We start from the raw sequence: 13,932 nt of genomic DNA on the forward strand, positions 1-13,932 counted from the left end.
GTCTAGGACAGGTGTACCAAAAATGAAAATGACCATCCTGATGCATCTTACTTGCTACTACTTGCGCATTTATTTGATTCGGACTTGTGTGCTGACTGACTTGTGAATATCAGGAATAATATTTTGAAATTGAAAAAAAAAACGAAATAGCGGTTAGGGAATTGATTGTTTATTTTTGAAAAGAAAACAAATGCCCAAATACTGTCAAAACTCTGCCGAAATTTTAAGAAAATGAAAAAAAAAATGTCTTATTAGTTTGTTTTATTAAAAGCTAAGAAAAGAAAAAAAAAGTCGTTGTTCTGTTTTTGTTTTTCAAAAATAAAAAATAGAAAAAATATATAGTTTGTCTTGCCATGAAAATGAAAATAAAAAAGAGTCTTATTTTTAAAATGGTTTTTTTTTATTATTTATTTGCTTATGAAAATGCAAAAAAAAAAAGTCTTTCATTATTTGTCGCAAATATATATATATATATATATATATATATATATATATATATAAATCCGAAAAGTTTTTTTATTTCCAAAAGATATATATATCTTTATTTGTTGCAAAGAGTATTTGTCTTGCCAAGAAAATTCAAAATAAAATTCCAAAAAGATATGTCTTGCAAAAAATAATATAAATATCTTTATTTTCCATTGTTGATAAAACAAAAATAATAAAATATTTTCTTTTAAGAAAAAAAAATCCGAAAATATTTTGATTCTTCTTTCAAAATTGAAAAGAAAATTCAAAATTCAAAAAATATTTTTTAGAAGCATTTCTTTTATCAAAAGTAAAATTCCAAAAATATTTTTTTTCTTTAGAATAAAAAAAACAAATGGAAATTCGAAAAAAAAACTTCCTTTTACTTTTGAAATTCTCAAAGTTCAAATCAAAAGAAAAGGAATTTTTACAAGTTTTTCTTTCAAAAAGAAATCAATCAAAAAAATATATATACTTCCTTTGAGCAGTTCTTTCACAGTTCCAATAAAAAAATATTAGTTCATTTACTTATTTACGAGACCCGAACTACGCGGGTTTGATTCTCACCGGATGTGAGATACGTAGGCAACCCTCATCGGGTCCAACCCCCATTTTTGCTAAAATAACCAAAAATAAATAAATAATAATAAAAATAATATGTCATAAAGAAGTCAGGTGATGTTGTTTTGTCATAAATAGCCGAATATTCCCGAAAGGGACGCCGGAAGGCTGACTTTGCATAAACAGCCACCTTTGGGTCATTTTAGGATTTTGATCCAGTTGACCCACTCAGCCTTAAAAATCTTCGTCCCCGAGATGTTGAAAGGTCGTGTTTGCAATATTGAGTTTGCTAATTTGAAAACAATAAAAAGAGTCATGAATAAGTCAGGTGATATTGTTTTGTCATAAATAGCCGAATGTTCCCGAAAGGGACGCCAGAAGGCTGACTATGCATAAACAGCCACCTTTGGGTCATTTTAGGATTTTGATCCAGTTGACCCACTCAGCCTTAAAAATCTTCGTCCCCGAGACGTTGAAAGACCGTGCTTGCAATATTGAGTTTTCTAATTTGAAAATCGATAAAAAGAGTCATAAATAAGTCAGGTGATGTTGTTTTGTCATAAATAGCCGAATGTTCCCTAAAGGGACGCCGAAAGGCTGACTTTGCATAAACAGCCACCTTTTGGGTCATGTTTAGGATTTTTTGTCCAGTGGACCCACACAACCTTAGAAATCTTCGTCCCCGAGGCGCTGAAGGGCCGTGTTTGCAACACCAGTTTTTTCGTAATTTTGAAAAGAAAAAAAAAACAAAGAGTCAGCGGTCAGGTGAATACCGTTTGAATTTTTTCATAATAAGCCGAGCCAGCTTCGGCCGCGTCTTAAACCGTTCTCGCCGAAATAGCCTTAGAGTATCTTTCAGTTGTCGAAAGGTTATTTTCGTAAAAGAATGGACAAGTTTGTAAAGTGTCAAAATAATCCTCCCCAGCCTCAAAATTCATGTGAGATTTGGAAGGGGCAACATTTGCAAAAATATCAGTTTGGTTGCATTTGACAAACGGGGAAAGGAAGTTGGCCGTTTGTTTTTGAGTTTGTAAATCTTTTGATTAGAATATGTGGGTTGTTTGATTTTCGAGTTTGTAGGTCATCTTCAAACCTTTGAAACTCAGTTTGTTTTAATATGAAAATTGAAAAAAAATGTTCATTATTGTTTATCTATTATTGGTCCGAACTATGCAAGGTCTGATTCATGCGGGGGCATGATACGTAGGCAATCTCCATAAGATTCGACCACAACAAAAAAAAAGAAAAAAAGAAAAAGAAAGTGAATAAATAAAAAAGGCACAAAGAATAAATAAAAAAGGGTGGAATGAAGGGTTTCACGCGGGAGGATTCACGCGGTAGAAAAAAAACATGTTAGAAATGGTTAACTGCCTAAGAAAATTACGTTCCCCAACATGCAATTGCAATATCTGTTAAAACTTTAACGCTAACAAGTTTGTTGTTTGTCCAAATCCAAACAGTTAGTTGTTAAAGCGTACTGGCACCATACCATTATCAAACAAGATCAAAAGGGATTATACCAGAAAGCATGACTGGCTCAGAAAATAGTGTTGAGTCGGAAGGGGCGGCACATCAGATGCTGAAGGAGGCGATGGCCAATATAGAAAAAATGAGATTGGAAATGCATGAAATGCAGCTAGCCATGGCTAAGGCGCAAAAGGGGCCCGAACCACTCGTCACTCCTACTTCCCCACCGGGACACACACCGAAATACCCTTTACCCGGCCCTTCAACGAGCTTCCCCGTTGCCCAATACTACCAAGGGGATACTTCCTATAATCCCCAAGCTCCACCACCCAAACAAAACCCTCCTCCGCCAATCGTCCCCGTCATCGGGGCACCTCCGCTAGCCACGTTGCAAAGATCCTCCAACGAGCCATTGTTTCAGGCTCACGATACGCAATACTATCCCCCTGAGCCCACATTCCATGCCCCCGAACCACATGCCTACAATCCACACTTGGAGGTACCGGCAGAGATTGAAAAGCCGGTTAAAGTCCCAGAACAAGAGGAGGTATTGAGGAAGTTCAAAAGCCTGGAGCAGTCCTTCAGGAACCTGCACGGATTGGGCAACCAGGTCAGTGTGGCCTACAAAGATCTATGCCCTTTCCCGGACGTCCAACTCCCGGCTGGGTTCAAGATGCCTAAGTTTGATTTATATGAAGGGCACAGTGACCCCATGGCACATTTGCGGGGTTTCTGTAGCAAAATGAGAGGGGCAGGCGGTAAGGATGAATTGCTGATAGCCTATTTTGGCCAAAGTCTGAGCGGATCGGCACTCGAATGGTATACCAGGCAGGATTCCAGCAGATGGTACACTTGGGATGATCTGGCGCAGGCTTTCGCAGGTCATTTCCAATACAATCTCGAGATAGTCCCTGACCGTCTCACATTGTTGAGGACCGGGAAGAAGCCCAGGGAAAGTTTTCGCGAGTTCGGGTTCCACTGGAGAGAGCAAGCAGCCAGAGTTGATCCTCCCATGAGAGAGGGAGAAATGGTGGACTACTTCTTGCAGACACTGGATCCAACTTACTTTGGTCACTTGGTGATGACGGTTGGGAAATCCTTCAATGAAGTAGTAAAGATAGGGGTCATGATAGAGAAGGGTCTGAGGTCTGACAAAATCCTGAATTACTCAGCACTCAAGGCAACAACCCAGGCTATTCAGAGCGACACGGGAGGTGCGCTGGGAAGAAAGAAGAAAGAAGAAATTGCCACGATTGAGGCAAGCAGTTGGTCCAGGTCTGGAAAACCATACTACAACCAACCCAGACCCCACATGCCAAACTACTCATACAGCCCACCACAATACTACTGTCCACCTCAAGAACCACACTTCTCCGTGCACCAAGCCCAAACATACACTCAGCCTCCGGTTCGCCCGCAATGGCGCGCGCCGGCTCCCCATAACACACATACGCCATCGCAAACACCTATCCACCGCCAAGAGCTTACAGGAACCCTCAAGGGGAAGGTTTCGGGGAAATCAGGCTTTCAGAAATGAAAGAATACAAAGAACATTCACTGAGTTGGGAGAAACCTATACTGCCGTGTTCCACAAATTAAGGCAGTTAGGCTTGTTGAGTCCTGTTGAGCCCAGATTGCCAAATCTCCTTCCCAAAAATATGGACCACTCGGTAAGCTGTGAGTATTGTTCGGGGGCTCCCGGACATGATACCGAGAAGTGTTGGAAGTTGAAACATGCAGTACAAAATCTTATTGACACCAACAAGATTGAGGTTCAGACACCAGAGGCGCCCATCAATCAGAACCCGTTGCCGACACACCATGAAACCCACATGATTGAGCTAGTGCACGAAGGAGGGGAGCTAAAGAAACCTTCACAAACAGTGATGATGATCCGTGTCGGTTCAAATGAAATGTTAACCAGTGGAAAAACGGTGGTATAGTTGGAAAAGGTGGATGACAAGCCAGTTATGGTGTTGGAAAAGGGTCCAACGAGGCAGATGTGCAGTTTGTGGGGTTGAAAGCAAAAATCAACAATTGAACGGCTACTCCTCTTCCTATACGAAGGGAGTCTTGGTAGTGGGCTCTGATTTTCTTTTTTATTGTCTGGATTATTCCAGGGTTGTAATCCAGATTTTTCTTGTGCTCGCCAAAGTGTGAAACCTTGCTATCCCGTATTTTAATAAAGTGAAAGTTTTTTTTTCTCATTCCTTGTTTTGTTTTAATTTTTCTTCTTATTTTTCTCTTCTGAACAGTTCTCTTTATACTAGTACTAATGACATGGCATGCACGACGGATCTTCAACCTAGTCTAAAAAATCAATTTGATTTCGAACTTATAGTACAAGATTGTGATAATAAGTCGGAATACGATAATGATGAAGCCTTCGAAGAAATTAACAGAGAGTTGAGCCAATTTGAAAAAAGAGCCCAACTGACACGGAAGCTGTCAATCTAGGGGATGCGGATGACATCAGGGAAGCTAAGATAAGCGTCCATATGGAACCAAACATCAGGGAAGAACTAATCAAAGCACTTACTGAATTCAAAACATTTTGCATGGTCATACGACGACATGCCGGGTTGAAGCACCAATTTAGTGGTTCAAAATTTGCCCACTGACCCAGCATTTCACCCCGTCAAGCAAAATTGAGGAAGTCCAAAACCGACGTAAGTGTGAATATTAAGGAAGAAGTAACCAAACAGCTGAACGCTAAGGTTATTCGGGTTGCTCGATATCCTGATTGGTTGGCTAATGTGGTGCCAGTGTAAAAAAAAGGAGATGGAAAATCCGGGTGTGTGTTGATTATTGCAATCTAAACAGAGCAAGCCCAATGACGCTTTGTGATCAACAAATATCTAAGGGAAATGCGTCGACATGGCTATCAATTCTGACGCAGTTAAGAGATATTATGTATGATTGTAATTGTTGTTTGTTTGTATTTAGCATTTATCAGAGAATGAAATGACGGAGGCAATTCTTTCTTCTATCCAAACACTTTAACCTTTGCTTCCCCTTTTAAGCCTTATTTATTCTTTCATACCCCTCTTTTGGAATCAGTAATGAAAATGAAAGAAAAAAAAAAGTAATGATAATAAGAACAAAAGAAAAGTCACAAAAAAAAAGAATTGGGAACTACGTTTGACCTGATTCCTCGAAGAGGATACGTAGGCGCCTCACGGCTCGGTCATAGTGTAACATAGTGTGCATAAGATAACATAGTGTGACAAAATAAAAATCCCCAAGCAAGAAAAACTGGGGCAGAAGTTGGCGCTTGTAATTTTGGCAAGAAAGTTTGATTCCAAGAGTTGTACTATCTTACCCCTAAAAATTATTTTTGAACTTTGGATACCCTTTCTCCTTCCAGCCATACACAAAAACCCCTATTGATGTCCAAAAAAGACCTCCCGATCAGTAACTGAGAAGTGCTAAGTCAATGCAAATGGAAGTCGGGAATAACACTCTGATCCCCAACAAAGAAGAAGATCATAAGCTGGAAATGAATTGATAGCCGAAAGAATCCCCCAACAGAGAGAGTCATATCGGCAGCACTCCAATCCCCAGCTGAAAAATAAAATAAAATGAGAGAGTCTTATCGGTGAAAACCTTCACAGGCACCATAAGGCGACAGGAGTTGAGAGAAATGAGAGAGTCTTATTAGTGAAAACCCCTCGAAGGGCACTATGAGGCGACAAGACAAGATTGGCGGGAAGGATCCACATTTGGCAAAGAGTTGAGTGCCTGTTTATCCCCAGCAACATGAGGCCGTCCGAAGGGTTGATTGATACAAATAGACTGGGTTGATTAATCCGGAATGCGTGACATGATCGTTGGGATCAGTTATATCATTCAGATAAGTTCTTTTCTTTCCTTTTCCCCAACATTTTGTTCAGAAAGACTTCTTCTTTTTCTATTTTAGAAATTCTTCACTTTTTCATTTCTTGGTTTAAAGATTTTACCTCCCCAACAGTTTGTTTTTGAAAAGGATTTTCAGAGTTTACTACCAGTTGCCAAAATGATGCAAAGCAAAAGGCGAATATAATAGGCCAGAGATAAGGCGATAAAGTGAAAAGAAGTTGGTCGCAAACACAGAGTGGGGAAGGAAGAAAAGGAAAATTCATCCCCAGCAAGTTTTGATAGCGTAATGAAGCACTGAGCGAGGAAGAGGGAAAGGGAAAAACCATCCCCAGCAGGAGTGACACGACCACTCACCATGTGTTAAAACTAACAAATTTTCTTTAATTTGAAGCAGGAAAAGGAAATCTTGTTAATGGCGAAAAAACATGCCACAAGGAAAAGCACCAACACTGGGGCAGAAAATTTTCTACCATTTGTCGAAAATTTTATCGAATGAACGAGGAAATCAATTCAAGTTTTAAGAGATAGCAAGACAACACGATTCTAAGAAAGACAGTCGGAGGTAAGACAATTCCAAGTTTTTGAAGATGGGTTCATCCGCCCTCGAATAGGATATTCTGGGTTCGTCCGCCCTCGAATAGGATATTCTGGGTTCGTCTGCCCTCGCATAGGATATTCTGGGTTCGTCCGCCCTCGGATAGGATATTCTGGGTTCATCCGCCCTCGAATAGGATATTTTGGGTTCATCCGCCCTCGAATAGGATATTTTGGGTTCATCCGCCCTCGAATAGGATATTTTGGGTTCATCCGCCCTCGAATAGGATTTTATTTTCTAAATTGTTGTTGAAGCCAGGCGCCCACCTGTATAACGAGAGGAATACTTTTTGTCTGTCCATTTCATATTTTAGGCGCCCACCTGTATAACAAGGGAATACATTCCACGCCTTTACCAATAGGAGACGCATTTCCTCCTAAGTTCATTTTACCCATAGGAGATGCATTTCCTCCTAAGTTTACTTTTACCCATAGGAGACGCATTTCCTCCTAAGTTTAGTTTTACCCATAGGAGATGCATTTCCTCCTAAGTTTACTTTTACCCATAGGAGACGCATTTCCTCCTAAGTTTAGTTTTACCCATAGGAGATGCATTTCCTCCTAAGTTTAGTTTTACCCATAGGAGACACATTTCCTCCTAAAGTTTAGTTTTACCCACAGGAGATGCATTTCCTCCTAAAGTTTATTTTATCCATAGGAGAGATATTTCCTCCTAAGTTTAGTTTTACCCATAGGAGAGGCATTTCCTCCTAAGTTAGTATTGAAGTTGGGAGCCCGCCCATATAACAGAGGCATACATTTCTGTCCTTTCATTCTGTTCTAGGTCGCCCACCAGTAAAATGCGGGAATACTTTCTGTTCTAGGTCGCCCACCAGTAAAATGCGGGAATACATTCTATTCTAGGTCGCCCACCAGTAAAATGCGGGAATACATTCATGTTCTAGGTCGCCCACCAGTATAATGCGGGAATACATTCAGTCTTTTTCATTACAAGCGTTGAAGTTGGGAGCCCGCCCATATAATAGAGGCATACATTTCAAGATCAAGTCAGAAAACAATAAAATAGAGGGTTACAACAAGAATCCCCAGCAGGAAACAATAAAAATCCCCAGCACCGGGAAACAGAAGGTTGCAACAAGATGTCCCAGCACAAATTCAGGCGCATGAGTCAAAAGGAAGAAAGGACGCGTTTTGAAAGAAGCAGCTGGTGAACATTAAATCATGCCCAGCATAACAAGTCTGATGAAGAAAGCCGTACCCACCAGAGGAACCGCCGAAAAGCTTGATGAAGAAAGCCATGTCCCCAGCGGACCGAGCAAAATGATGAAAACTGGTATTCAGAAAATCAAAGGGCCAGTATCATTCCAAAATTCAAGGAAGAAAAGCACCGAAGCAAACACAAGCCGACAAGAAAGCAAGGCAACAAGAACAAATTTTAGTCTAGCCTAGCTTCTTGTTTTCTTTTAAGCACGGTGTAACAAGGAGATCGGTAAGCAGTGATAACAGCATGCAACAACAGTAACATCGCAGTCCCACGGTAGTCCCAGCTACCAAAAACTTCCCGAACTGCATTGACCTGATTCTTGTTTAGCCCAGGATATGTAGGAAACCTTTGAAGCAACGGTTCGGTCAAATCTTTTTCAAAAAAAAATGTTTCACACGGAGTACTCGGATGGGTAAAAATCGCTCGCTTTATCTTTGCACGAAAACCCTTCGTGTCTTCGGGCAAAGAGGGCAGCTGTAAGCACGTGATTTTTGCCCTATATGAGAATTACTCCCAAAAAATTCAAAAAAATAAAATAATTTTTCTTGGTGTGCAATTTTTGTGATATTTTGTGTAACTATTTGTATGTTTGTCTATGCATGTTTATTTGTTAAATTAATAAAAAAATACAAAAATAGGCATCTTTTGCATTTTTAGCATTTAATGTCCAAATGAACAATTTTATGCTTAATTATTACTTAATTGTGCGTTAATTGTTATTGGAAGTTAATTTGCGCTTTTATAACTTAATTTAGTTCTTAATAATAATTTGAGTACTTTTATAATTTAGTTTTAGAAAAATAAAAGAAGAAAAGAGAACAAAAATACAAAGAAAAATCGGATTGGGCCACTTCTTCAATTTCAAACCACAGGCCCAAATAATTGCCCAACTTTCCCCATGACCCAGTCCGTTTCAAACCGGGTCGACCCGGTCCGCTCCATTAACCCAACACCCCTTCTTCATTTTTGTCCAACACAAAACAAAACCAAAAAAATAAAAAATAAAAGGTGAATTATCACTATTAATAGTTTTATTTTTTGTTTTTTTATATATAAAATAAGTCCGAAAATATATTTTTTTATTTTTTTATTTTTAAAAAAAAATATATATAATAATTTCGGGAATGATTAAAAAAAAGTAAAAGAATGTAGAAAATTTAAAAAAAAATAAAAAGTTTTAAAAAATTTAAAAGTAAAAGAAGGTTGGAATTAAAAAATAAATATAAAGGTATCTGAAAATTTAAAAAATTTAAAGTAATTGAAAGTAGCATTTTTAAAAGAAAAAGAAAAGATAGTGGTTTATTTTTTAAAGAAAAGTTAAATAAAGTGAGATTCTCTTTTAAAAAAATAAAAAGTAGAATTTTAAATAAGATAAAGTAATTAAAGTTGGAATTTTAAAAATAAAAGTAAATAAAGGTGGGATTTCTTTTTCTAAAAAAATAAAAGCAATTTGTAAGTGGGACTTCTTTTAATTAAAAAATAATAAAATAATAAAAAAACAAATCTGAAAATTTCGAAAATTTTGCTATAAATAGAAGAGAAAATTTAGGAAGAAGAGGGTGGAAAAAAAGAGGAAAAACTAGATAGAGAGAAGAAAAAAAGAGGGGGCAGAGTGAGAAGTATACACCCGATATACATTCTGGATACACTGAATATACAGGGGCAGAATTCATTTTGGAGAGTTTTGAAGTTGAAAAAGAATAGTTACTGCTTCATTGCCTCACTTAAGATCTGAAATAGTCAGAACCTTCCTGCCTTGTACTTCTTCTCTATACTTGGAGTCGTTTATAGTCTCCTGGGTTTTCTGCTATTCCTATTGTACTGGTTTGCGGTGTTGCTGAATCTGCTGTTGCTGTGTTATTACTGCTGCCGACTTCTCCTTCTTTTGTTCTTGTATTGCTGTTTCCAGGTACACATTTGTACAATCTCGGCTTGAAGCAAAAATGAAATATTAATCAGGCTTTGTTCCTGTTGAATTCCTCCTGTTTAGATTTGTGGTTGAATATAATTTTCTTTTCTTTGTATAAAAATGTAGTTGATTGATTAAATTAGTAACGATGTCACATATGTATAACTTCTTCATCTAATAATGTTAGTTTAAATTAATCAAAGAATAGTTAATCTGTTTTGATATTATGGTGTGTCAATCTCACGTTTTAGTATTATTGAATAATAGAATATAGAATGAAAGCAGTTTTTCTTTGTACAAACTCGGTCGCAATTTTCCATTCGCATTAGCCGTAAACTAATAATTAATAAGTTATGTTTTTAGCATGTAATTAATTAAGAGATTTTCTTTTATTTTAGAGACGAACTTAATAGGAAAATATAGTCACTGTAGGTTTATCCTTTTAAATAAAAATGAGACGAGCCTCGACAAACAAAAATGCACAAGTTGCGGGGCCCTCTAAATGTATATATTAAAATACTTAGAATTCGGGACAGGTCGTTTAGCGAATTTTACGGCCTTCCCAAAATAACAATACGCTAGTTGCTTTAGGCGCACCTTTAATAATTTAACCTTCTTAAACACGGGTGCACATTGATGTGACCCAAATCCAAATCTCAATAGAGTCAAAATGTGTCGACGACCACGGGTACATTGATTGTAACGCGGTTCGGGATATATTTTCACAACGTTGCAATTCCTTGTAGAAAATAATAATAACAATTATGAAAGCGGTAAAAAGTTAAAATTTGCACATAAGTTCATATTTGTATAAAATCAGATAATCAAACCGAATATAACAGCTGAGCGACCGTGCTAGAACCACGGAATTCGGGAATGCCTAACACCTTCTCCCGGGTTAACAGAATTCCTTATCCGGATTTCTGGTACGCACGCAGACTGTAATATGGAGTCATTCTTTTCCTCGATTCGGGATTAAAATTGGTGACTTGGGACACCCTAAAACTCCCAAGTGGCGACTCTGAAATAAACAAACCAATCCCGTTTCGATTGTCCTTTAATTGGAAAAAACTCTCTTGTACCCACGCGGGGGCGAAAAAAGGAGGTGTGACAAATGGGTTGATGGTATGAAATCTGAAATGGAGTCCATGTACTACAATCATGTCTAGGATCTTGTAGAACCACCTACTAGAGTCAAACCCATAGGTTGTAGATGGATCTATAAGAAAAAGAGAGGAGTGGATAGAAAAGTGCAAACTTTTAAAGCTAGGCTTATTGCAAAAGGGTTTACTCAAAAAGAAGGGATCGATTATGAGGAAACCTTTTTGCCGGTAGCCATGCTTAAATCCATTAGGATTCTCTTATCCATTGCTGCTCATTACGATTATGAGATCTGGCACATGCATGTCAAGACCGCTTTTCTAAATGGAAGTCTTGATGAGTGCATCTATATGGCACAACCAGTTGGTTTCATAAAATGTGGGAATGAGCACATGTTGTACAAATTAAAGAAATCCATTTATGGATTGAAACAAACTTCTAGGGCATGGAACACTTGTTTTGACGCATCGATTAAAACCTTCGATTTTGATCAATGTGAAAATGAGTCTTGTGTTTATAAGAAGTGGAATGGAGATAAAGTCACATTTTTGGTTTTGTATGTAGATGATATTTTGCTCATAGGAAATAATGTGAGCATGTTGAATTCAGTAAAGGAATGGTTATCCTCACGTTTCGATATGAAAGACTTGGGACATGCAACACATATCCTTGGGATCAAGCTTATACGAGATTGCAAGCAAAGGATATTAGGCTTGTCCCAAGCACTTTATATTGATACTATTCTCACCAGGTTTAACATGCAAGATTCCAAGAAAGTGTTTCTCCCCTTTAGATATGGAATCTCTCTGTCAAAAGATTAGTCCCCAAAAACGACTGATGAGATAGAAAAGATGAAGGTGGTCCCTTATGCTTCTGCTGTAGGGAGTTTTATGTATGTTATGCTATGTACTAGACTTGACATCTGCTTTGTTGTTGGCATGGTTAGTAGATTTCGGTCTAACCCTGGTCGAGAACACTGGACTGCTATTAAGCATATAATCAAGTACTTGAAGAGGACTAGGGATTATATGTTGGTGTATCACTCAGGTGATCTTGCACCCATTGGCTATACTAATTCAAATTTCCAGTCAGATAGAGACTCTAGAAAATCTACCCCAGGATATGTTTTTACCTTAGGAGGTGGAGCCATATGTTGGAGGAGCATCAAGCAATTATGTGTTGCTGATTCTACCATGGAAGCCGAATATGTGGCTGTATTTGAGGCAGCTAAAGAGGCTGTTTGGCTCAGGAACTTTCTGAAAGAGCTTAATGTGGTTCCTTCGGTTCAAGCACCAATTGTACCTTACTGTGACAATAGTGGTGCAGTTGCAAACTTGAAGGAACCAAGAAGCCATAAAAGGAGTAAGCATATTGAGCGTAAATATCACTTAATTCGGGACATAACTCAGAGAGGTGATGCAAGAGTGTTGAAGATTGCGTCAGAGGACAATTTGGCAGACCCGTTTACAAAGAGCTTGACACAGAAGATTTTTGACAAGCATGTAGAAGGAATGTGTGTTAGAGTAGTAGACACATAGTTATGAGTCTAAGTGGGAGATTGTTGGGATATACTATTAACCATGCAGTTTAGATAGAGTATTATATTTTATTCTTTATGGAACAATTATTTCTTTAATTTATTCAATTCAATAAAGTACTACTTTAAATAGATCATTTGTTACATGTGTAACCTTTTGATTATGTAGTAGACAATTTAGTGTATGGAGTCTTAGCTCATGCATAGAAGATTAAATTGTTGGTTCTCATAATTAATAAACTATGTTCACAATCAAAGATATTGTTGGCCAAAATATCTTGATGATTGTAGCACAAGATTATAGTATAATTTGTCTTAATTATGGGAGTAGTTTTACTCCAACTTCTTATGCTAGTATACTCAGTGTATATTGAACGGACCAAGTAGAGAAAAGATGTTTTTGTACTGAATATATAAAATATTTTCTCTAATTCATTAAATGAGCTTATACTCCTAATCTTGATATAATTATTATGATCAATGTAATTTGTTTATTGTTTTGATTTATCAAAAGATACGACTCTATTTAGAGTTAGTGTATGCCTAATAGATTGGACAATAGCGAATAACATTTGTGAATAATAATTAGTTGATAGAATCCATGATTCGTTTTTGAGTTTGATGATGCCCCTTTATGTAAGCTTATAAGTTTTCATATGAAAGCTCAGCCGGTGGATTTTGTATCCGTCACATGAAATGTTTTAAGCGGAATTGTAAAGGATTTAATTAGTTGATTAAATTAAATTTTCAGTGATTTAATTTAATTAACTGGTGTTTGAGATCTTAACATGGGGAGTTAAAATAAGTGTTATTGAATTTTCGAAATTCATATTGAGGAGTTTAATTGCAGTTTTTTTAGTGAAATAAATTGCAATTAATTATAGTAAGAATTAATTCATGCTAATTTCGAATTAATACTATAGTTGGTAGCCTCTTATTATTTCTGTGGTCTCTGCTATACCTAGTAAAAACTGGACAAGACTTGGGTAAAAAGTGACTTGGGAGAAAAGTTATCTAATAGAGTTGGAGTAGGATTCTACTTGTAGAAGAAGAATCCTACACGTTTTTGGAGGAGGATTTTCGGCCAAAATAACTCTATTAAAGGAAGACTAATTTCACCCAATAACTCACTTTTTTAGAGTTGTATTGTTCTTGCCCATCCAAAAACAAAATTGTCCAAGGTTTTACTAGGCAAGTAGCAGAAGACTGCAT

General features: G+C 37.4%; 1 protein-coding gene across 1 annotated transcript; it reads left to right on the forward strand.

Annotated features, from left to right (window-relative positions):
- The first annotated feature begins 12,034 nt into the window (after window positions 1–12,034).
- Window positions 12,035–12,721, forward strand: LOC142174638 (secreted RxLR effector protein 161-like). Its single transcript, XM_075240470.1, has one exon. The coding sequence runs from the start codon at window positions 12,035–12,037 to the stop codon at window positions 12,719–12,721; it is 687 nt and encodes a 228-aa protein (XP_075096571.1).
- The last annotated feature ends 1,211 nt before the right edge of the window (window positions 12,722–13,932 follow it).

Source organism: Nicotiana tabacum, chromosome 20 (genome assembly GCF_000715075.1).
Source record: "Nicotiana tabacum cultivar K326 chromosome 20, ASM71507v2, whole genome shotgun sequence".
In the NCBI taxonomy this organism is placed as follows: Eukaryota; Viridiplantae; Streptophyta; class Magnoliopsida; order Solanales; family Solanaceae; genus Nicotiana; species Nicotiana tabacum.